Source organism: Musa acuminata, chromosome BXJ3-1 (genome assembly GCF_036884655.1).
Source record: "Musa acuminata AAA Group cultivar baxijiao chromosome BXJ3-1, Cavendish_Baxijiao_AAA, whole genome shotgun sequence".
NCBI classification, from domain to species: domain Eukaryota; kingdom Viridiplantae; phylum Streptophyta; class Magnoliopsida; order Zingiberales; family Musaceae; genus Musa; species Musa acuminata.
In genome coordinates this window covers 36,992,021-37,015,692 of record NC_088349.1, presented here as the reverse complement: position 1 = coordinate 37,015,692, position 23,672 = coordinate 36,992,021, and the positions used below count along the sequence as shown (strand labels likewise).

The 23,672-nt window shown below is 36.1% G+C and overlaps 1 protein-coding gene across 4 annotated transcripts in view; it reads left to right on the top strand.

The window, feature by feature from the left end:
- Nucleotides 1-6,090: 6,090 nt before the first annotated feature.
- The window catches only part of LOC103973841 (E3 ubiquitin-protein ligase CHIP), a 44,046-nt gene continuing 26,464 nt past the window's right edge, over nucleotides 6,091-23,672 (top strand). For all 4 annotated transcript variants that reach the window (XR_010492842.1, XM_065135033.1, XM_065135032.1 and 1 more), the window contains exons 1-3: nucleotides 6,091-6,304; nucleotides 6,637-6,704; nucleotides 6,804-6,867. Coding sequence is in view for 3 of the 4 variants with exons in the window: in XM_065135033.1 (XP_064991105.1) it covers nucleotides 6,194-6,304; nucleotides 6,637-6,704; nucleotides 6,804-6,867 (243 nt within the window). In the remaining variant the exon portion in view is untranslated. The remainder of the gene's footprint in view (nucleotides 6,305-6,636; nucleotides 6,705-6,803; nucleotides 6,868-23,672) is intronic.

The following is a 23,672-nucleotide window of genomic DNA, read 5'->3' as shown; positions in this document are numbered from 1 at the left end:
TAATTTTAACTCTTCGTTTATTACATCATACCACCTTTTTCAGAATAACCTTTTATGACTTATGAAAACAGTAAGGGATCCCTTTGATTCCTATATTATAATCTGATTCTTATAAATATATCACATAATAGTCAAAAATGACATAATTTCTTTTCTTTAAGAAATTATCAAAATTATCGATTGTGGTTGTTTTATAAGATCATTAACAATTACATCAATATTATGTGAGAGTTTAATCATTATTATTTTATTATTCACCTTTATCAAATTAATAATAACAATATCTCGAATGATAAAGGAATATTAATTTGTATTTTCTCACTATCAAAATTAAATTTTAAGATTTTCACTCTTGTTGATTCGCTATTATTTCTGAGAATTTTACATTATTAGATTCATACTCTAATTAAGGTAATAAGATATATATACCCCTTTGAACTTTTTTGAATAAAATATTTAAAAATAGTTATTGAATCTATTTTTTTTTATATGAATTGAACATCCTTATCTTTACATGACAATCCCAAATATATAAATATCAGTTTTCTATCCATCCATAACTAAAAAAAAGTTAATAAAATTAATTTATTATAAACCCTATTTAATATATACATAATCATCTTTATTACTTTTTATCACATTGATTCGAGTATAGAATAATAACTCATTATGCTCCTAACTATATCTATGAGAGTATGATTTCATCTTTCAATAATTCTATTCTGTTATGACACACATGATAAATCATACTGAACACATATATCCTATTTTTTTAAGAATCTAATAAAAGAACTAGAATTATGATCGAGTTCATCATAAATATCATAAAATTTATCATCCCTGTTTGATATGATAATTTTGACTTTTCTATCTAATTATCTTTTGATTTCATTTATATACACCTAAATGTATTAACAGCTTGAGACCTTATATAAATTAGATATATATGATCATATCTTAATATGTTATCTATAAGATGATAGCATGTCTCTTTTTAATAAAATAAAAATATAGAGTGACCCACAAATATAAGCATTATTTCAAGGAGTTTATGAAACTATATTTTATTTTAATATTTGTTTACAAGATCATTGTAAGCTCAAGATTTATATTAATTATATATAGATTGTCATATAGAATTCAAAGATTAACTTTTATTGAAACATATTAAGTTTACAACCACTAAGAGAGAAATAATATCCTAATAATTCTAGGTAAAGAATACAAATTCCTAGAATTATAAGAACATAGCATAGCATGTATCCGTAAGATTCATCAAATGAATCGTCTTTAGGCATAAGCGATAAGTACCAACTACTATCGCTTTCACTTTAAGATGATTCCTTGTAATGATGAATATTTTATTCTCCTTTGGTTTTCATATTAAAATGAATCTATATTATTGGCAACATATGTTGCAGATTTAGAATTATTTCACCAAGTATTAAATTTTTTTATATAATATTTAATTTAAAGATAAGATTTATACCTTTTCTTTTCAAACCAAACCTTATGATCTTCTTCACATGACCTTCCTTGTCACAAAAGTAGAATTTAACTATGAAGATTTTTTTCTTTTATGACTTTATATAAAACTCAAGTGATTTATGCTTCAAGTTTCCTTTATTGTTACCAACTCCTTAGTAGTACCCAAAATATTATGAGTCTTTTCTATTTTAATAATAATTCTTTCTAAACACATATACTAGTCAGCTTATTTAAGTTTTATTTATCTTTAATCTTATTATAGTGAATTTTAAATAAGTCAAACAAAAAAAGAAAGAGAATTAAGAATAAATTATATGAGAAAGGACTCAATTACAATCATATGCAATATTCTTGAGTTTAAAATTTTATTAGCTATACTAAGGATATAATCTTGAATTCCTCAAATACTATCACTTAAATTCCAATCGGTTCTTTCATTAAGGTGATAGTTAATGACTTATTAGTAAATTTAAATTAATTTTTAAATATTATAGTGCTCTAGTTGTAAACTGTAATAAAGTCTAAATATTACTAGCAAGTATCACAAAATAGCATCTTTTAGACCTGATCAATTATTTTAATTATTTATTCCATAAAACTTTTAGTAATTAAGTCTATGATCCTTTCAACTGATCTGATCAAGTTCTACTACACCTAGTATAAATTGTTTATGCTCATGCCATTTAATCCAGAAAATATAGGGACATTTGTAAAAATATAATGAAAGAAGTACCATTGTAATATTATAATATTATTACTTTGAGTTCTATTGATATCATTTCTATTTCATCATTGGGTAAAATATTGATATATCTAGTGTTCATACAAAATATTTATGTAAGACTAATACTATCCTCATGGAATAGTATTCCTACCTTTGGATATACCCTAAACTGCAATGATATCCAAACTAATATCATCCAATCTCATCACACAATTATTCAAAATATATTTTCCTTTAAGATCATCTAAATCTCCTAATCATACGTATCAATGGTGATTACAAGATTAATACAATAAAATAAAATATAATTTAAAATATTCTAAAAATGATAAGATATTTATTGTAATTCATATCGCATAAAGCATATTAAGCCACTTTGGCAGTTACTGGTTAGATCAAACTTAGGGATATGATTTATAAATAATATTCATCAAAATTTTTAATCTAATTTATGCCAAAATAGTTCAATAATAAAATAATAACTGTAATAATTAGTGAACATTAATCAAAATAAAGAAAAACTTATATGATGACTGTAATAATGATGAAAAATAAATCATACCTTTATGTAAAAAAAATAAATATTATTTCATAATTTCATACATATGAATGTGAATAAAATAAATATTTAAGAATAATAATTAGATTTTTATTTACTATATGCAAAATATAATCATTAAATCATATGAGAAAACTATAAAGGAAAATCATAATTTATATTTTTTTATTAATTTCGTATAGAACCATTATACTAGTCAATTTTATTTAATTGGACAAGCTTAAAATTAGGCTAAATATTATCCCAATTAAATCACTCAAAAATTAAAATAGATCAAAATTAAAGATTGATCTTTCCTAAATTCAATCAAGACTATTGATCGAATCTAAATAATCAAGTAAAAAAAATACTATTATGATCAAAATATTTGATTAAAATAAAATAAATTAATTAATTTTATAATTAAGGGCATAAATTAAAAATTTTAAATTTTATAAGGGTAAAACTATAATTTTGATAAAAGATATGTGAAAATTTTTTCTAATTTATGAAGGGCAGAAATGAAAATTGGGTAAAAGGATAAAGGCTAAAATTTTTATATTCTAGAAGGCTAAAAGTGTCAGAAAACCCTAGTTTTCTTTTTCTATGAGTGACCCTTGGCATGGCAGCACAACCACTATTTGCGGCCATCACCTACGCATGGCACGACCACCGCCATGCGTGGTCACCACTTGCATGGCCGTTGTGATGTGTAACCATCGCTATGCACAATCGTTTGTTGATGTTGCTATAGGGCGCATGCGCTACCCAGCACAGTTACCCGTAACTAGCAGATCTGTTATAGCGGTCACACGCAATAGTGTTGCTACAATTGTTATGACTATCATCAGCAATGATATTGCTACTACCGCTATGCACAATGCTATTGTGCCAATAATACAATTGTCACAAGGTTGAGGAACATCAAAGATCGTGACCCTTAATGATACTATCACCGACAACAAGCTGTCGATAGTGATCCATCAATCAAACATATGAAATTTTACATCACCCGCAAGCAAGCGATAAGACAAAATAGATAGAAAAAAACATATCAACAATATCGACGAATCATTCATTTATCGTAAATAAAAATTGATTAACATCTTTTCATAAGTGAAGGGTGCTACTAGATAGATATAAAGTATTTGATCTTAAAATCTAGCTATGATACCAATTGTTAGCATAAAACAATAATATGCTATTATTAAGCGAAAGAACTTTAATGCTAAAAATATGAAATCAAATAAAAATATATCTAAATATTACGATACATATCTTTGATGCTATTTAAAAAACATTTTCTCTAATCTACGAGTGCACCATCGTCAGATCCTAGATTTGTTGTAATGTCGATTTGCATGGGAAAACTAGACTTATCTTCTTCTCTTTTCCTATCTTTCATAGGACCGCTATGATTAATGGATTTAGGGATGAGAGAAGATCTGTAATCTCTCAATTACGTTATGTATTCACACATTCACATACTGGTATGTTCACATATTCAATTATTATATAATTATCATGTGTTTTAAATCTTTAGGAGAGCATATCTTTTTATAGGTAAGAGCAAAGAGTTTAGAATAAGTAATTGTGAGAGTTCCTCCTATCAAGATTATCTCATAATGAATCATATTACAATTGTACTTCATTTCTATTGACTAATAATCGTAATCAAAATATAATTATATACCTAATATATCTTATCTAATTAAATAGGACCACATAATCTAATAGATGAATTGATTTAGATGACCATAGTTTTTCATATTACGGTGATAAGTGATGATATAAATATTAAGTTGGTGAAAAATGAAAATAAAAAATTTTACCCTTTAAGGGCTAAATTAACTAAAAACAAGATTTATAAATATCTAAGCAGTATAAAATGGCCTTTTAAGGCTTCGTATTATATTTTCAAGATTGCAGGAAAATTTTGGCCAAATAAAGTTGTAATTTCAACTTTAATTAGCCAAAAAAATTGAAAATGAGAAAAATTTCAACTTTTAAGATTGAATTAACTAAAAATAGTTATTTTAATGACATAAAAATTAAAAAAAAAGTTATCTAGGACTTCTTATATATTTTAAGGATTTTATAAAAAAATAATTTTTTGGATAAAAATTCACAGTTATACTATTTTTGAATAGGAACAAAAAATAGTATAACTCAGGTCCAGATAATTTTATTTTTAAAATTATAAAACTATATCTGATTATATTCAAGTGATTGTTGACCCAAATTGATTATAGATTCACTTAAAATTTGTAAAAAAATAAAAAATAAAAAGTTTTATCATTTTAGAGGCTAAATTAACTTAAAGTAAAACTGTTATAGATCCAAAATTGGGAAAACTGGTCACTTAGGGCTTCATTATATATTTTTAAGAGTTCATAAAAATTTTGATCATAGAAGTTATAATTTCAGCTTAAATTGGTCAAAAATAAAATAGAAAATGTCAGATTTTTATATTTATGATTTATTTATAATTATAAGATCAATTTTGATATAATTACTTTATATTCTTGTTAGTATAGTATAAATTGATATACATTAATATTATTTAATTTTTAGATACAATTTATTTTGGACCAATACGACATTTGGGTTGATTAAACACGTTCAATTAAAAGTGTCGGTGAATGTATTGTTTCAATTGGGTGAATCAACTAAAAAATGAGAAAAACACAAGAGAATGGTTGATGACACTTTTAATTGAGAAGATTATGGGTTTTTAAAGGAAAATATTTTTTATAATCTCATGATGGAAATAAACATTTATTTTTTAAACTAAATTCTACATATTTTACATGCCGAACTCTTTCCATTATTCCTTATGCTCATATTTGCGTCTTTTTGGACACGTCGATCACTCTCTTCCATTTTGATGCATCATTTTCTTTTCCATGTCACACCGCTGCAGCACCTTATCCATTACTGCATTATTATATGAAAAATAAAATATATGAATGTTTGACATATTTGACTGATGTCGTCAACAAAGTTTCGCAGGTTAAATCTTCCAGGCTCCCATCTAAACCATTGACCTGGAAAATAATATCATCTAAATCCCGCAATTATGAAAAGTATCTTTTTTTTTTTTTTTTAAATTTAATTTATAAAATATTATCTTTGCAAAATTTTGAATTATTATAATAATTTTTTAAGTTTTAAAATAAGGTATATTTCTAGAGGTATATAAGAAAATACATGAACATTTATTTCTTGGAGTTAAAGGGTATGTGGAAAATTTTTCGAAGGATAGGCGATAGGAAAAATAAAATTTGCAGTAACACCCATGAACTCCTTTTATTTGCGCAATTCCATTTTGCGTTATTAATTCTTGCGGGTCGTTTCGTCTCCCCTCTTTTGAGTTTCGGAGTTGGACGAAAGGGTGTCGACGGAACAAGGATCGAGAGAGGCGGAAGGCGAACGGCGGGACGATGGCGCCGGTGCCGGCAAGCGTGGCAAGGCAGGCGGAGCTCCTGAAGCAAGACGGCAACAGCTACTTCAAGAAGGAACGCCTCGGCGCCGCCATCGACGCCTACACCGAGGTATGCATCCCACTCTTGATCTCTTTATCGCGAGGATAATTTGGCACATGTGCCCCTCTAACCCTAGTCGGTCCGATCATTTTGGTCGCGTCCCTCCTTTGTTCTTATTAATGGCTAGCGAATTTGAATTTTCTCTAAAATTCAGATTCTTTTGCTTTTTTTCCTTTTGATTGCAATCAATTTGTTGTTTATTGTCGTTGATTCTTTTAGTTGTTAAAAAAAGAGAGAACGATTGGCATTGATTTTCTTTTTGATGTTAGAATATTGCCTCATAAATTGTTGTTTTCATGCGTTTATTGGTTTTAATTTGATTGTGTGATTTGACAATCTAGGCTATTACCTTGTGCCCTAATGTGGCGGTTTATTGGACGAACCGAGCGCTATGCTACCGGAAGCGGAAGTTTGTGACAGCCACTCTATGCTTATTTTTCTTTATTTGTATCAATTGGATCAGTTATCTTAATGAACATTAGACTGTCTTGCTTTTCGAGGATTGCAGTGAGTGGAATAAGGTTGAAGAGGACTGTAAAAGAGCTCTTCAGCTGGATAGTCATTCGGTTAAGGTACATGCATTTGTTTTTCTCCTCTTAATCTTCACGATCCTTTTAGATTTGCTGTGCTGGGGATGTTCTTGACCATTTTCTTGGACATTAATTGTGATTCATCTTGCTGTATGCTGCTTGTTCTTGATCATTTTCTTGAACAATAATCACAATTCATCTTTTGAACTTGGGTTTCTCCTGAGATTAAGTCTATAGCTTTTCTATGTAATCCCATATATTTGCCAACCATCCAATTGGCATATAGTTGAAGATTTTCTTTCCTCCCTAAACGAAAAATAATGGAAATATTGGGAATTCTTAAGTTATTGAACCACTAGAACAATTTTGTCTGTGCTCCATTGCTTGCTGAAAACAATGTTAAGCACAACCTGGTGAACCAATAGTAGGAGAAAGGTTTTGAATTTATTATATTTAAATAGAACCAATGTGAGAAATTATGATTTAGACAATATGTTGAAACTCCAAATTGTAAAGGTATTTAGAAAACTGTTGTTTTGCTATGTCATGAATACATCAGAGAGACTGTTTTATCATGTCCCTTTTACTTTCTCTTCTTCTTGCTTGTTTTAAAGATATCAGCATAGCAAAATTCTTTTGTTTCCCTTTTATCGCTGATAATTAAATTATTGTTTTTTGTGTTACTTTTGAGATCACTACCTGTTCCACAGCCTCTGATTTGACAGTACCATCTATATTTTGACTTAATGGAAATTTTGTAGCAATGATTACGAAGCAACAAAGCAGGAAATCATGTTTGTAAATTGTAATAATTCTTTATGGCTTTCCATGGAATTTTTTAGTAATTCCGTAAGACTCACAAATCAGCCTTAGAAATGATCATTCAAGTTGGTCTAAGTTTTAGGTTCCCTAGAAACATATGGAACTTAGTTTGCCTTTTCTTTCTTTTGTGTACTAGTAGAACTTAGGGCCACAGATTGAGGATCCAATTCATGAACCTTTGTGATTTTCTTTCTTGTTTTTTCATCTTTTTGTAGATGATTTCCTACTTTGGAAGGAATGCATATTACTTGCAGCTAAATAGGACAATTGGTTCATCTCTTGTGGAAGGAAGATATTGGATGGTGATTTATGTTCAACAGAACATGGGAGATAGATGGTGCACCCTGTCATAGCATTTCTAGGGATATGAGGTTGTACATGTAATGGAGAAGAATAAAAAATTGAAAACTAGGTAGTTTATGGAGATAGGCGTTGCAATGCACTTCAGAAAGCTTGTTACCTTTGGTGTAAGATTATTTTATTGTATCTTTCAAATGGGAGTGTTATTTATTACTAGGTTCCTGAATATCTTAATTGTATAACTTAACTAATAGTTTTGCATTGGAAAAAAAAACTAATAGTTTCACTATCATACTTAGTTTCTTAGTAAGGATTAGAATTGCCGATGTCAAATAACAGTTTTCTAAATAGATGGGATCGGAAAAGGATAGCATATGGTATGCAAGTACGGTAGTTTAAAATCTGATAACAAGGAGGTGATGATGTCCGAGTTCTATTTATGTTTGCATGATGTATTGATTTCGTCTCTTTTTTCTTTATCTTTATCTTTTTCTTTTTCTAGTGCATGCACACGTGCAAACTGACCTTGTGGTGGTGGGATATTGTCATATAATGCTTAAGTTATTATTGTATTCATATAATTCTTTTGAAAAATGTGTTGTTTGTTGCAATAAGTTGCGGTAGTAGTTATGAACTTACTTTTTAATGATTAAAAAATGACCATTCTTAGGAAAAGTAATCACCTACTGAAAGGATAATGGAGTTGATACATTGTTGTGCTTTGTAAATTTATATGTATCTTTAATAATAATGAGTTATACTATTAAATAAATCTGTTTAAATCAGAACAGTGTTAAAAGAAGTGGGATGTGTCTCATAGTCATTTGTAGAGCTAAGATGATACACCACTAATGGCATCAAGAAGCATTTTGGGTTTATAGAGAGCACTCCACTGCTATAGCGACTACTAGGCTATGGACCAATATTTACCATTCTATCTAATAAAAATTCTCTCTATGTAGTATGATAAAAGAAAATGAACTTTTTTACTCAAATAAAAATGCCAAAGTCAAGATAAGAAAGTTGTATATTTCCTAATGAAATCAACTTTATTTGATTCTAATTTTATTATCTTTTTGGTTTTTGTCCATATATGGATAAGCTCTAGCATTATTTTTCTTACCTTTTTTTTATGTTGATATAATAAATTGGCCACAAAGCATATTTTGATATTTTTGGTACATTTATGGATAATCATATTGCATTTTGATATTTTGGTATTGTATGATATTTATTTACATAAAACATTTATGCTACGTTCTCTAAGAACATTTAGTGCCTATATATTTGTTACAGTAAATTGTTTGATTCATTTTGGTATTATAAGTTTGACACAAGGTCTACCATATAGTGTTGATTGGTGGTATCAGTTCTGGACCAGATCGGTATGTGATACAAATCGGTCTTTGAGAAAAAAAAACTGGAAATTCTAATTCAATGATATTTTAATTCTATTTAAATAAGAATAAAGTGTAAATAAGGACAAAATGAGTAGTTTTTATAGGTTATTAGGATGAGAAAGTGAATTTATCTTTTTTGAATCATCGTGGAGTGACTTTGTCACATAGTCCTCCATAGTGGGAAGTTGCTTTTATTGATCTTGACTCACCTAGAAAGATAAAGAGTTGAAATGTTGTATCAAGATCAGTTATCTATTACAATGAGAAAGATAAATATACTTATAATGGTTTTGTTATCTCGACGTAGGTTCATCTCGACGTAGGGGGGGGGGGGGGGGGGGGGAGGTGTGTGAATTAGTGCAGCGGATAAAAATGTCGGTTTTGAAAAATCTTCGTTTCGATAAAATCGATATTGGAAAGTATTTAACTTTGAAAACGTTCGTAAGAGTGTTTAGCTAAAGTAATGAGGAAGTAAAGCAGTTTGCAGTAAAGGTAAATTGTTCAAAAAGAAATGTAAACCGATTTATAGTGGTTCGGTCATCGTGACCTACATCCACTCCCGATTCCTCCTCCGTCGAGGCCACCGACATCCACTATTGGTCTTCCTTCAATGGGTGAAGACCAACTACCCTCTTACAACACTTTCTCCTTTTCACGGGTTTAGGAGATAACCTTTACAAGTCACTCTTTTACAACTATTCCCTCACACATCTCCCTTAAGACTAACTCTAAGCACTAGGAGGAGGGAACTCAAAGTTTTAGAAGAGTTTACTCAGTTTTTTCCTCTAGAATTCTTGCTCCTTTCTTGCTGGCCAAGTGGGGTATTTATAAGCCCCAAATGGTTTAAAAAATGGAGCAAAAAATTCAAACTTCTGGGTCTTCCGGGTACGGGTGGTACCATCGCTTGCAGCCTGACACTAGGCGGTATCATCGCCTGACAGCCTCGGAGACCGAGTTTTTTGATTTTTCCAACTCACAAGCGGTTTTATCGCTTGTTCTGGTGGTGCCACCGCCTGACCCAACATTTGGGTCATTGAATGAGCCTCCCAATGAGCCCAATCACTCCCAATTTAGGCCCAATTGACCCTTAATTGAGTTGGCATTGTTTCACCCCAATACCGACTCAATTAGATCTAAACTAACTCGATCTAGGCATAAACAATTACAAGCGAATCCCATATTGTTCGACATGTCATTGATTCATCTGACGCTTCGTCCGATCCTTCGGCACATCGTCATCTTTTGCGACCTTTTGCCCAATCGGTATGTTGACTTCGCAACTCCGATCTCCTTGGCGTAATGTTCGCTCTTCTAGGCCCGATGCCCAAATTCACGGCACGAAGCCTTCTACTGACACGTCGAGCGATCCTCCGGCCCGACGTCAAATCTACTGACATATTTGCTCCGGCCCAACGTCTGATTCCTCCTGCTTTAATCGTTTTGCCTATTCTGATCGAAGCTAGTCCTGCGTCACTTAAAACGCAGATTAGATCAAACACATCAATTGATTTCATCATCAAAATCCAAGATTTAATAATCTCCCCCTTTTTGATGATAACAACCAATTGATGACGGAGTTTAAACTAAACTCCCCCTATCAATATGCCATATTGATAGAACCTTGAATTCAAGTTAAAACAATCATGATCCACATCAAATGCAATACATCATATAATCAAGGTACTTTAATATTGCATACATCATGAATATAACCAATTAATCATATCATTGCATGTAATATAAAATCATGCATAATCAAAATATCAAAGTACATCTTTGCATTCATGATTATCATCATAACTTCTCTCCCTTTAACATCAACAAAAAGGAGAAGTGCAACTATCAATTTTTAGAGATATGTAAGTTTTATAACATACAAGCTAGCAAATTTAAAGATGTGCAAGTTAGCATATTTGCTTTTCTTTACGATGTTCAAACTAGTAAGTTTTTGAAATGTACAAGATAGCATCAGTTTTGTATTTTCTTGAAATGTGTAACTTAGCAAGTTTTGTATTGTTTCTTTTGAGATTTGCAAGATAGCCCTTTTTGTTTCTCTTTTGAGATGAGCAAGCTAGCAAGTTTTGCTCTCCCTTTGTCATTGTCAAAAAGAAGAGAAGAATATAATATTATAATTCTTTTTCCTTTACATCAATTTTCACATCATGACAAGAATAACAAGAAAAATTTGGTGATGAGATATACTTCATGAATACAAGGAATTATGCATAGTAAAAATCATATCATAAAAGAGAAGATCATGTGATAATTCCAATAATTCACAAGAAAAATCATGATTCATTTGATAAAAAGATTATCGATTTATGTATTTGAATAAATATTTTTAAACCATTATCACTTCAACTCATCATGCATAATTTCAAAAATATAAAATCATCAAACATGCCACATTTATTTTCAAAACATTCATCATTATTTTAAACTCATTCAATTTCTTTTCTCCCCTTTGTCATTGTAAATAAGACAGAAGAAGAGAGGAATTTTTTAATGGTGCAATTCATTTCCTTCTTACATCAATGCTCTAAGCATCACATAAATACAAAGGTAATCATATGAAAATCATGACATGAAAGATGAAAGATCAAGAGAGATCAATTTCCAAATGATTCATCTTGATAAATCTCCTTTTCTAGTAAATAACAAAAAAAAATCTTAGGAGGTTACTCTTCAAAAGAAATTTTAAGTCATAAATTCCGAAAAAGATATTCTTTTTAGTAAATCATAAAAAGAAACCAGGAGAAAAAGATCTCAGTTCATAGAAAGATCTCAAGTATCAAATATCGAGAAATCAAGATCGTGATTTGGATTAATAACTCATTTCAATCTAAGTCATCAAAATCACTTTAATAGTTCAAGAGATTCATAAAATAACACAAATAGATTCATTAATCTCTTTTTGAAAAATCGATAAGATAGAGAAAAAGAAATTTTTCAAGGAGAAATATTTTCTTTTTTTACGTGTTTCAATTTATGTGATTTATGTTCAATATCACATGATTGATTTTATATAAGCACGCCCAAATTTTATGCCAAATAAAAACATGCATCAATGTTTAAAACCGAAAAAGCAACTTTCATTACGACAAAGATCAATAAGTCATAACTCATCGAGCATAATTTTGAAATATAAACTTATTAAACATGACTTTAAATCATCATTACATTATTTCATAAACCATGATTTCATAAACGTTTTTAATCAAAATCATTTTGTTTGTTTTGGTATTGCATTTTCCTTCTTTATGATAAGACCCTAAAGTTTTATCGTGAAAAAGAAGAAGAGAAAGGGATGATCACTTCGAGGGAATCGACCTCCTTGATCGCTTCGAGGGGATCGACCCTCCTTGATCGCTTCAAGGGGATTGGCCTCCTAGGGTTTGTCAAAAGACGAAATAGTATTTTTCATAGATAACTCAAAAGAAGCAGTTACATCCCTATTTATAGAGTTCCACCCAGAGTCCATCAGGACTTGAACTCTAATAATAAATAAATATTAAATAAATCTCTACTTGACTCTAACTGAACCAAACCGACTCAATAAACAACTGGACTAAACAGACTCAATAAACATTATTCAAAAGCTCAGAAAAAGGGTCCTAACAGTTCCTCCCTCTTCAAATCAGCCTTGTCCTCAAGGCTGAGCAGCATCAATCTCGGGGAGCTTCTCTTTCAGCACTTTAGCCATAGACTATCTGCAACACATCACAACCCGTTGATCAAGTAAGTATGGTCTCCACTTTTTGATAGTGTAAGCAACAGGTCGGTCTTTCAGTAATCGTTGCATGAAACTTCTGGTCCTGTATAATCAATTTTATCTTTGAACCTTTGCTATCACAAGTGAAAATCCGTCCATCAACGATCTTTACTTCGAATCTGTCATAGTCTTCAATGTGGTGGGCCAATCGGTCAACAGCCTCACTGTCCATAAAATTGTTAGTGCTACCAGTATCAATCAAAACTATAATAGGCTGATGCTCTAGAGTTCCGGCAACTTCCATAGTTTGCGGGTTAGAGTAGTCGGCTAATGTATGCATTGAATGTACGGTAGGTTCAGCGTCTTCATTAGAATTTATACCTTCATGATCAGAGTCCAACTCTTCTGCTTTCGGTTCCTCTCCAATTGGCTCAATCATCATATGTTGCCCTTGTTTACATTGGTGCTCCATACTCCACTTTTCATCATAGTACAAACCCTTTGTTGAATTTTTCTTGAGTTCTTCTTGGGTTAGTCCTCGGGTGTCAAGGCTTTGGTTGGGAATAGATATGGTGGGTGGCTTATTGATTATTTGGTGGTTGTCACTTCTGTTTCTATGATTTTCCTTGTTGATTTTTTTCTCATGTAGATGTGCGAATGAGATCGCAGCTATCATAGTGCGGGGTTGACGAGCCTTAACTTCACACTAGATCTCTGGAATAAGCCCTTCAATAAATGTATCCAGAAGTTGTCGTTCTGACCAATCTCTAGCTTGATTTGACAATCTTTCAAACCTACTCTGATATTCCAATACTGTAGAAGTCTGACAAATTTTGGCGAGCTGTCCATTCACCTTCATGTATGAACAGATTGTGTCACAATCTTGGGGCCCTTTTCCAGTATTTCCAGATCCGTGCAACGTAGAACTTGAGCTCCCATCTTGTTGAAATTTGCTGAGGCTCTCTAGTAGGCTTTTTTTGAAATCATTAAGTGTTTCTTGCAGCCGGTTCTCAATTCTGATTTCCAATGCTTCTATTTGTACTTTCATTGAGTTATTGGTGGCCATTTTGTAAGACTACAAATCTGTAATCTCAACTCCTTTTTCTGGTGTCAAGACTAGGGCATAAATCACTGCTCTACTCGGTGCTGTTGTTGTGATGCAATCGGTGGTAGCACTATTGGAATGAAGGATTGTTGCGAGGATGTGGGGATGTAGCTGCGTTCGCTGCGTAGGAGGCAACGATGCATGCTGTGGTCGCTGCGTGGAGGGATCGCTACTGCTGAGGGCTGGGAGGTAGCGATGGTGGCGCGACTTGGGCAGCACCGCCAAGGGCTCGCCGCTGCGATGGCTACGACGGCGCGGATGGAAGGCAGCGTTGTTCTGTCTCTGTCACACTGTGGAAGGAGGCACTAGTGAGAGGCAACGATGCTTGTTGCAGTCGCTGCGTGGAGGGATCGCTGTTGCTGAGGGCGGAGAGGTAGCGATGGTGGTGCGGTTGGGGGCAACGTCGGCAAGGGCTCGCCGATGCGGTGGCTGCGATGGAGGAAGAGTTGCTGCCCTGTGTTTCAGTCGCTGCGTGAGATGAGAGCGTCGGGGGCTGGAAGGTGACGACTGCAACCGTTGTGACTCACGGAAGCGATCGCTAAATAGTGAGGTTGAGACTGCGGTGATGGCATCCGGCGGCTGCAGCAGCGGAGGCAGAGCAAGGGAGAGGCAGCGTTGAAGTGGCCGGGGTTGAGGTTGCAGTGGAGAATAGGAATTGACGGTGGCTCTGTGGGAACAAAGGTAATCGATGATTTACCTTGTTTCTGTTACCAGAGCAAGGGAGAGGCTGCGAGGATCACGGCTGGGCGCGAGCAGCGTTGTCACTGGCTGGGCAGTAGCAGCGACGGTGATGGCAGCTGACGTTCGCAGCAACAAGGGGACTCGCCACTGTGGTGCGGCTGGAAACAAGGGCAGCAAGGTGAGCTTCCTGTGCTATGTTTCGGTTATAAAGGATGCAGAGCAAGGTGGAGCGGCGGCTAGGAGGCGAGCGGCGGTTGTCGCACGGTGGCCCGCAACGGTGATGGGTCGGCTGGGCGGCGACGGTGCTAGAGGGGAAGAGGAGTGCTGGAGGTGGCACGGTTGGTGGAGGCGCGACTGCGATCGACGAGGGGCTGCGGCAACAGAGGAACTCTGTTTCTGCAACCGTTGCAACGAGGGACTGCGGCAACCGGTGGCTACGGCTGCGACCTAAGGGGGGGGGCACGACTAGGGTTGCAGCTGGGAGGTGGGCGTCGGTGATTGATCGGCCGGGAAGCAACGGCGGCAGTGGAGAAGGAGTTGCCTTGTAGCGACAGTAGAGAAGAGGAGCAGGGTTGCGGCGAAGTGGGACACTGGCAGTGTCGTCTCCTGGCAGCGGTGGTGGCTCGGGTGGGAGGCGGCGGTGGACTCTAGCCGGAAGTGGGGCAGAGTCGGTTGCTGGCCGGAGAGCAGCGACAGGCGGCGGGTGGGCTGGCCGGAAGCTGGGGTGCGTGGCTGCGGTTGCTGCTGCTTCTTCTCTCTTTCTTTCTTTCTTTCTTTCCTTTTTTTTTTCACCTTCTTTCAAACTTTTTTTTTTTTGATAGCTACGGCAGCGAGAACGCTAAGGATCACCGCTCTGATACCAAATGATAAGACCCTAAAGTCTTATCGTAAAAAGGAAGAAGAGAAAGGGATGATCACTTCGAGGGGATCGGCCTCGTTGATCGCTTCGAGGGGATCAACCTCCTAGGGTTTGTCAAAAGACGGAATAGTATTTTTCATAGATAACTGAAAAGAAGCAGTTACATCCCTATTTATAGAGTTCCACCCAGAGTCCATCAGGACTTGAACTCTAATAATAAATAAATATTAAATAAACCTCTACTTGACTCTAACTGAACCAAACCGATTTAATGAACAACTGGACTAAACAAACTCAATAAACATTATTCAAAAGCTCAGAAAAAGGGTCATAACACTTTACATCAATGATTCAATCATATCATGAGATATACAAATCATAAATACAAAAGAATTATATCATGAAAGATAAAAGATCAAAAGTATAACATGTAATTCAAAAAACATAGGATTTCAAATCATTATGCATCATTAAATCATCAAGTATGATTTCATTAAACATAAAATATTTTTAGTCAAAATCGAAAAACAATATGGAAATAATTAAGATACACATTATTGCTTCTTAAAAACATATATAAGATTAATCTTATTAGGTGTACAAGCATTAGACTTAACATTTTGTTCCTTTATCATAAAACATGTAATTTTCATTATCATTTTCAAAAGTAGCAAAAAAAAAAAAAAAGAGATATATTTTTATATTTTTTTTATTTTTTACTAACTAATTTAAAAAAAAACTCATGAAAAAGCATCAAGTTATTTGAAAATAAACTAAAGGGGATTTTGATTATCTCGTCGTCGAAAGCCGTTAAGGCGTAGTTTGTCACCTCACATTTCTTGGTTTTTTCTTCCTTCCAATGAACTCGATTCGTCCCAAACCACCTTGAGTGTTTTCTTTTTCTTTTGTAGCTTCTTCTTTTTAGGTTCATTTTTCTTCTTTGATTCTTATTTTAAGAATTTTTTAAGCTTTATAGTTAAGAGTTCAAAGTCCTCATCACTTGAGCTTTCACTCGAGTGGTCTTCATTTGTTCTAAGTGTCAAATCCTTCCTGTTCTTTGGAAGGTTGTTCTCAAGTTCAAGTGCCACATAAGTCATTTCATAGGTCATCAAAGACCCGATAAGTTCTTCAAGTGAAAATTTATTTAAATCCTTTGTCTCTTGTATTGCAGTTACTTTCGAATCTCAATTTTTAGAAAGAGATTATAAAACTTTATTAACAAGTTCAAGATTCGAAAAAATTTTACTAAGTGCTTTTAAACCATTGACAACATCCGTAAAACGGGTGTACATGTCTCCAATAGTTTCGTTTGGTTTCATACGAAATAATTCAAAATCACGCATTAAAAGATTAACTTTAGAATCTTTAACCCTACTTGTGCCTTCGTGTGTGATTTCAAGAGTGTGTCAAATATCGAAAGCCGTTTCGCAAGTAGAAACCCGATTGAATTCAATTTTATCTAAGGCGCAAAATAGAGCATTCATAGCTCTAGCATTTAAAGAAAAAGTCTTCTTCTCCAAATCATTCCAATGGTTCTTTGGAAGAGAAGACTTTTGAAAACCGCTTTCGACAATATTCCATAAATTCAAATCCAAAGAAAGCAAGAAAACTCTCATTCGAGTTTTCCAATATGTGTAGTTCGTCTCATTGAACATGGGAGGACGAATGAGAGAGTGACCCTCTTGAAAGCCGAAAAGAGCCATTTCTCTTGGGTGTTAAACCAAATGAGAAAAACCAGGCTTTGATACCAACTGTTAGGAACGAGTCGACACTAAGAGGAGGGTGAATTAGTGCAGCGGATAAAAAACATCGATTTTGAAAAATCTTCGTTTCGATAAAATCGATATCAGAAAGTATTTAACTTTGAAAACGTTCATAAGAGTGTGCAGCTAAAGTAATGAGGAAGTAAAGCAGTTTGCAGTAAAGGTAAATTGCCCAAAAAGAAATGCAAACCGATTTATAGTGGTTCGGTCGTTGTGACCTACATCCACTCCCGATTCCTCCTCTGTCGAGGCTACCGGCATCCACTATCTGTCTTCCTTCAATGGGTGAAGACCAACTACCCTCTTATAACACTTTCTCCTTTTCACGGGTTTAGGAGATAACCTTTACAAGTCACTCTTTTACAACTATTCCCTCACACACCTCCCTTAAGACTAACTCTAAGCACCAGGAGGAGGGAACTCAAAGTTTTGGAAGAGTTTACTCAGCTTTTTCCTCTATAATTCTTGCTCCTTTCTTGTTGGCCATGTGGGGTATTTATAAGCCCCAAATGGTTTAAAAAATGGAGCAAAAAATTTAAACTTTCGGGTCTTCTGGGTACGAGCGGTACCACCGCCTGCAGCCCAACACTGAGCGGTACCATCACCCAGTCTGGTGGTACCATTGCCTGACACTGTCATTGGACGGTACCATCGCCTGACAGCCTTGGAGACCGAGTTTTTGGAGTTTTCCGACTTACAAGTGGTTTTACCGCCTGTTCTGGCAGTGCCACCGCCTAGCCCAACATTTGGGTCATTGAATGGGCCTCCTAATGAGCCCAAATCACTCCCAATTTAGGCCCAATTGACTCCTAATTGAGTTGGCATTGTTTCACCCCAATACCGACTCAATTAGACCTAAACTAACTCGATCTAGGCATAAACGATTACAAGCGAATCCTATATTGTCCGGCATGTCATTGATTCATCCGGCGCTTCGTCCGATCCTTCGGCACATCGTCCTCTTTTGCGGCCTTTTGCCCAATTGGTATGTTGAATCCGCAACTCCGATCTCCTTGGTGTAATGTCCACTCTTTTAGGCCCGATGCTCGAATTCACGGCACGAAGACTTCTATCGACACGTCGACCGATCCTCCGGCCCGACGTCCAATCTACTGACATGTTTGCTCTGACCCAACGTCTGATTCCTCCTGCTTTAATTGTTTTGGCTGTTCTGATCGAAACTAGTCCTACGTCACTTAAAACACAGATTAGATCAAACACATCAATTGATTTCATCATCAAAATCTGAGATTCAACATCTTTTTTCTTAGGGCCATCGACTTTCCTTCCAATGGGTCAAGATCAGCTATCTATTACAATTTCTAATGGTTCAGGATAAGGATTACACTTGAAAGTCGAAACATTCCTCTCTCAACAAGGAGCAAACTTTATCACACAAAAGAGGACTTCTCATAAGGTGAGCTTCACACTTGAGAACACTTACCTCAACTCACGAAGCTAATGATATATATATATATATATATATATATATATATATATAGGCTCAAAACATCTTAAAAGATGGAATAAATAAAGAATAAATACCTTAAAATAGTCGTACTAGTTGTCATGAACAAATTTGTACAAAGGATGTTCGATGTAATGTTTGTGTTTTTCAATTTTGTTTATGTTTCGTACAACATGTAGTGGGCTTGCAGTAGGCTTGACAGTCCTATTTTGGTTGACTTTTGTGGTCGTCCTACTCCTATAAATGCAGGTTGTATGGAATCGTCGTATAGAGACAAAACTTTCTAAAAACAGGCTATCCAGACAGTCATTTTGGGGGTTTTTAGCTTCATAGAGTGATGTGGAGTGTCAGCCAATGCAACACCCAAGAGCTACCTAGGTGACACATGGTTGGATGAGCCTCTGGAGTAGTGTCTAGGGCTAGTTCATTGCTTTGTTCCGCAGTAGTGTCATGACATCTGATCCTCTAACACAATTTTTGATCTTTTGACATGATAGCCAAACCTTTGGCATAGTGTTTAATTTTTCCGACATGGTTCAATATCTAACTCCCTACATGACAATCTTTCAACATAATGTTTGATTCTTCAGCTCGAAGTTTTGTCCTCAAATGGTTCGAATCCTTAGACGAAGTATTTTTTGCATTACTTTTAATAACATTAGTTCCTCAAATTTATCAATTGATTTCATCATCAAAATTCGAAACCTAACACTTTGATCTCTGTAATCTGAATCTTAGCGGTATGTGTAAAGTGTTGCTTCATCCATGCCTCACCTTGAGGTTGAGTAGATGGAAAAATTGATTGGTCATCGCCATCACCATCATAGGTCAGGGCACTACTGTTGACTTCGCTACTATCTCTATGGATCTTATGGAGTGTTGAATGCAAGGGAGGTGTCTTGTCAGCAGACTAAAACTATTGCCCAATAATTCTTCCCAATAGATGAGTCGATGCTACTGCGCTCTCCTTCCCCGCAAATGTCTATCATTGTTCGGTGCCACGACCCCTACTAGATTAACTCTGCTATTGAGATGTTCCTCTTCTTCTATAGCCTTAATGATGAAACAAGAGAAACATGGGGACTCCCACTATTAGGATTTCTTTATTTTTGAGCTTTTAAATAATGTTTATTGAGTTCTTTTAGTTCAGTAAGAGTCGGATAAGGGTTTATTTAATATTTATTTATTATTAAGAGTCCCAAGTCCTGTGGACTCTGGGTGGAACTCTATAAATAGGGATGTATGTATTTCTTTTAATCAGATAATAAAATATTATTCAGTCTTTTGATAAAACCTAAGAGGTTGATCCCCTTAAAGTGATTAAGGAGGTCGATCCCCTCGAAGTGATCATCCCATTTTCTCACTTTCTTCTATGATAAAACTCTAGGGTCTTATAATTTGATATCAAAGCGACGATCCTCGGCGTTCTCGCTGTAGTGTTGTTGTAGCTATCATCATCTCAAAAAAAAAAAAAAAGAGAAAGGGTGAAGTCGGTATCCATGCACGCCAATCCTTCTCGATTGAGAAAGAACCCCTACTTCCCGGCCTGCGACCACCGCTTCCCCCTTCTCCACCGCCGTCGTCGCTCCCCAGCTAGTAACCTTCCCTCTTCACTGCCCCAACTTGCTCGAGCGAGAAGGGCCGCGACCGCTGTTTCCTGACTAGCAGACCACCCCCCTCGTCGTTTCTACCGTCAGCGACGCTGCCCCTAGCCGCACCACCATCGTTGCCTCCCCTTGGGTCGCAGCCATAGCCGCTCGACCATCCCTCCTCGCGGCGATCGAAACAGGGCAACCACGACCGTCGCAGTTGTCGCTATTTCCTCCCCGACCAGCAACCTTCCCTCCTCGTTGCCCCAACCTGCTTGGGTGAAAAGGGCCACGATCATTGTTTCCCAGCCAGCGGGCCACGCCCCTTGTCGCTTCTACCATTGGCAACGCTGCCCCTAGCTACACCACCATCGCTACCTCCCCTTGGGTCGCAATCGCAGTCGCTCGACCATCCCTTGTGGCGACCGAAACAAGGCAACCACGACAGCTGCAGCCGCCACTGTTTCCTCCCCTCTTCGCTGTCGGCATCGACAGCAACCGCTGCAGCCTAGTCCTCAACCGCCGCAGCCGCTACAGTTTCCCCAATCACCCGCGATCCCTCGGCGTCGCCAGCGCCTCCTTTCGCGACGCGACAGAGACAGGGCAACGCTTCCCTCAATTCACGCCGCCGCAGCCTAGTCCTCAACCGCCGTAGCCCTTGGCGGCACTGCCCCCAGTCGCACCACCATCGTTGCCTCCCAACCCTTAGCAGTAGCGATCCCTCCACGTAGCGGGTGCAGCAAGTATCGCTGCCTCCCACGTAGCGACTGCAGCTACATCCCCGTATCCTCGCAGCAACCCTTCACTCTCACAGTGCTGCCATCGACTATATCACAGCAACAACACCAAATAGGGCAGTGTTGATGCCCTTGTCCTGACGTCAGAAACAAGAGTTGAGATTACAGATTTGCAGTCTTACGCAATGACTACCGACAACTTAGTAAAAGCCTAAATCGAAGCATTGGAAACCAGAATTGAGAACCGGCTGCAAGAAACACTTAATGATTTCAAAAAGAGCCTACTGGAGAGCTTCAACAAACTTCAACAAGATGAAAGTTCAAGTCTTACATTGAACCGATCTGGAGACATAGGAAAAAGAAACCAAGAACAGGGCACAAGCTATCCACGCATGAAGGTGGAATTTCCAAGATGGGAAGATGGAGATCCGATCAGTTGGATCTCTAGGGCAGAAACATTTTTCCGTTTTCATAGAACCCCAGAAGAATCGAAGGTGGAAATAGCCTCAATCCAACTAGATGGAGATGCAATCCAATAGTATGATTGGTACGAAATTTGTCATCGGGTTCCCTCATGGGAGCAATTCAAGAGAGGACTTCTTATTTGCTTTGGACCATCTGAATATGAGAATGTTGATGGGCAGCTCATTAAAATTCGCCAAACTTCCACAGTGTTAGAATATCAAAGCAGATTTGAACGATTGTCAAATCAAGCAAGAGATTGATTCGAACGATAATTGGTGGGTACATTTATCGAAGGACTTAATCTAGATATCCAGTGTGAAGTCAAAGCTCGCCAACCCCGCACTATGATAGTCGTAATATCATTTGCATGTTTACATGAAGAAAAAATCAGCAGGGAAAATCTTCGAAACAAAAGTGACAACAAACATATGATCAACAAGCCACCCGCCCCATCTATTCCCAACCGAAACCCTAACACTAGAAGACTAACCCGAGAATAACTCAAGGAAAGATCATAGAAAGGTTTGTGTTGGCATTGTGATAAAAAGTGGAGTAGGGAGCACCGATGTAAACAAGGGCAACTTCTGATGATTGAACCAATTGGGGAGGAACCGAAAGCTAGCAATGTGGACTCTGATCCTGAAGGTATGGACTCTGATGAAGATGTTGGACCTATCATACATACAGTGCATGCATTAGTCGACTACTCTAACCCACAAATTATGAAAGTTGGAGGAACTTTGGAATATCAGCATGTTACAGTTTTGATTGATACTGGTAGCACTAACAATTTTATGGACAGTAAGGTTGCTGACCGATTGGCCTACCACATTGAAGACTGTAACAAATTCGAAGTAAATGTCATTGATGGACGAATTTTAACTTGTGATAGTAAATATTCGAAGATAAAGTTGATTATACAAGGCAAAGAGTTGCTCGTGGACTTCTTTTTGTTACTTTTGGAAGATTTCGAAGTGGTGCTTAGAATTGAATGACTATTAACCCTGGGTGATGTTTCTTGGAATTTTTCTAAACTAATCATGAAGTTTTTTATTAATGGAAAGCAAGTGATCATAAAGGGAAGACATGAAAGTCAGGTCACAATTGCCACCAGCCATTGGATGGAGAGGGTTCTTCAGAAGACTGCAATGACTACTACACCGAAAGGCCGACCTATTGCTTACACTATCAAGAAATGGAGACTATACTTACTTGATCAACAGGTTGTGATGCACCGCAAATACCCTGTGACTGAAGTGCTAAAAGAGAAACTCCCCGAGTTTGATGTTGTTTAGCCTTAAGGACAAGGCTGATTTAAAGGAGGAGGAATTGTTAGGATCCTTTTATTTTTTGAGCTTTTGAATGATGTTTATTGAGTTTGTTTAGTTCAGTAAAAGTCAGATAGGGGTTTATTTAATATTTATTTATTATTAAGAGTCTAAGTCCTGATGGACTCGGGGTGGAATTCTATAAATAGGGATGTATTTGTTTCTTTTAATTAGGCAATGAAATATTATTCAGTTTTTTGACAAACCCTAGGAGGTCGATCCCCTCGAAGTGATCAAGGAGGCTGATTCCTTCGAAGTAATCATCCCCTTTTCCCCTCTTTCTTCTATGATAAAACCCTAGGATCTTATCACTCACCTCATCGAGCAAAGGATCCCAGGTACATGCTCTTTCGACTCATTCTAGCATCAATTGAGAATCCTTGTTATAGAATTGGAGATCAAAAGGATCTATCTTTGGCGGCTTCTCTTGTTCCTTGTCAAGCCAGGTGCATTGCAGTCTTAACATATATTGTAGTGCATGTATACAAGCTTCTCTAGTCATCTATGTAGTAGTTCATTCAAGGTTCGCCATACCGATGTGTACCGCCCGGTACGGGCGGTACGTACCGGTCCGAGAGGCGACCGGTACGCGGACCGCCCTCTACCGGGCGGTACACC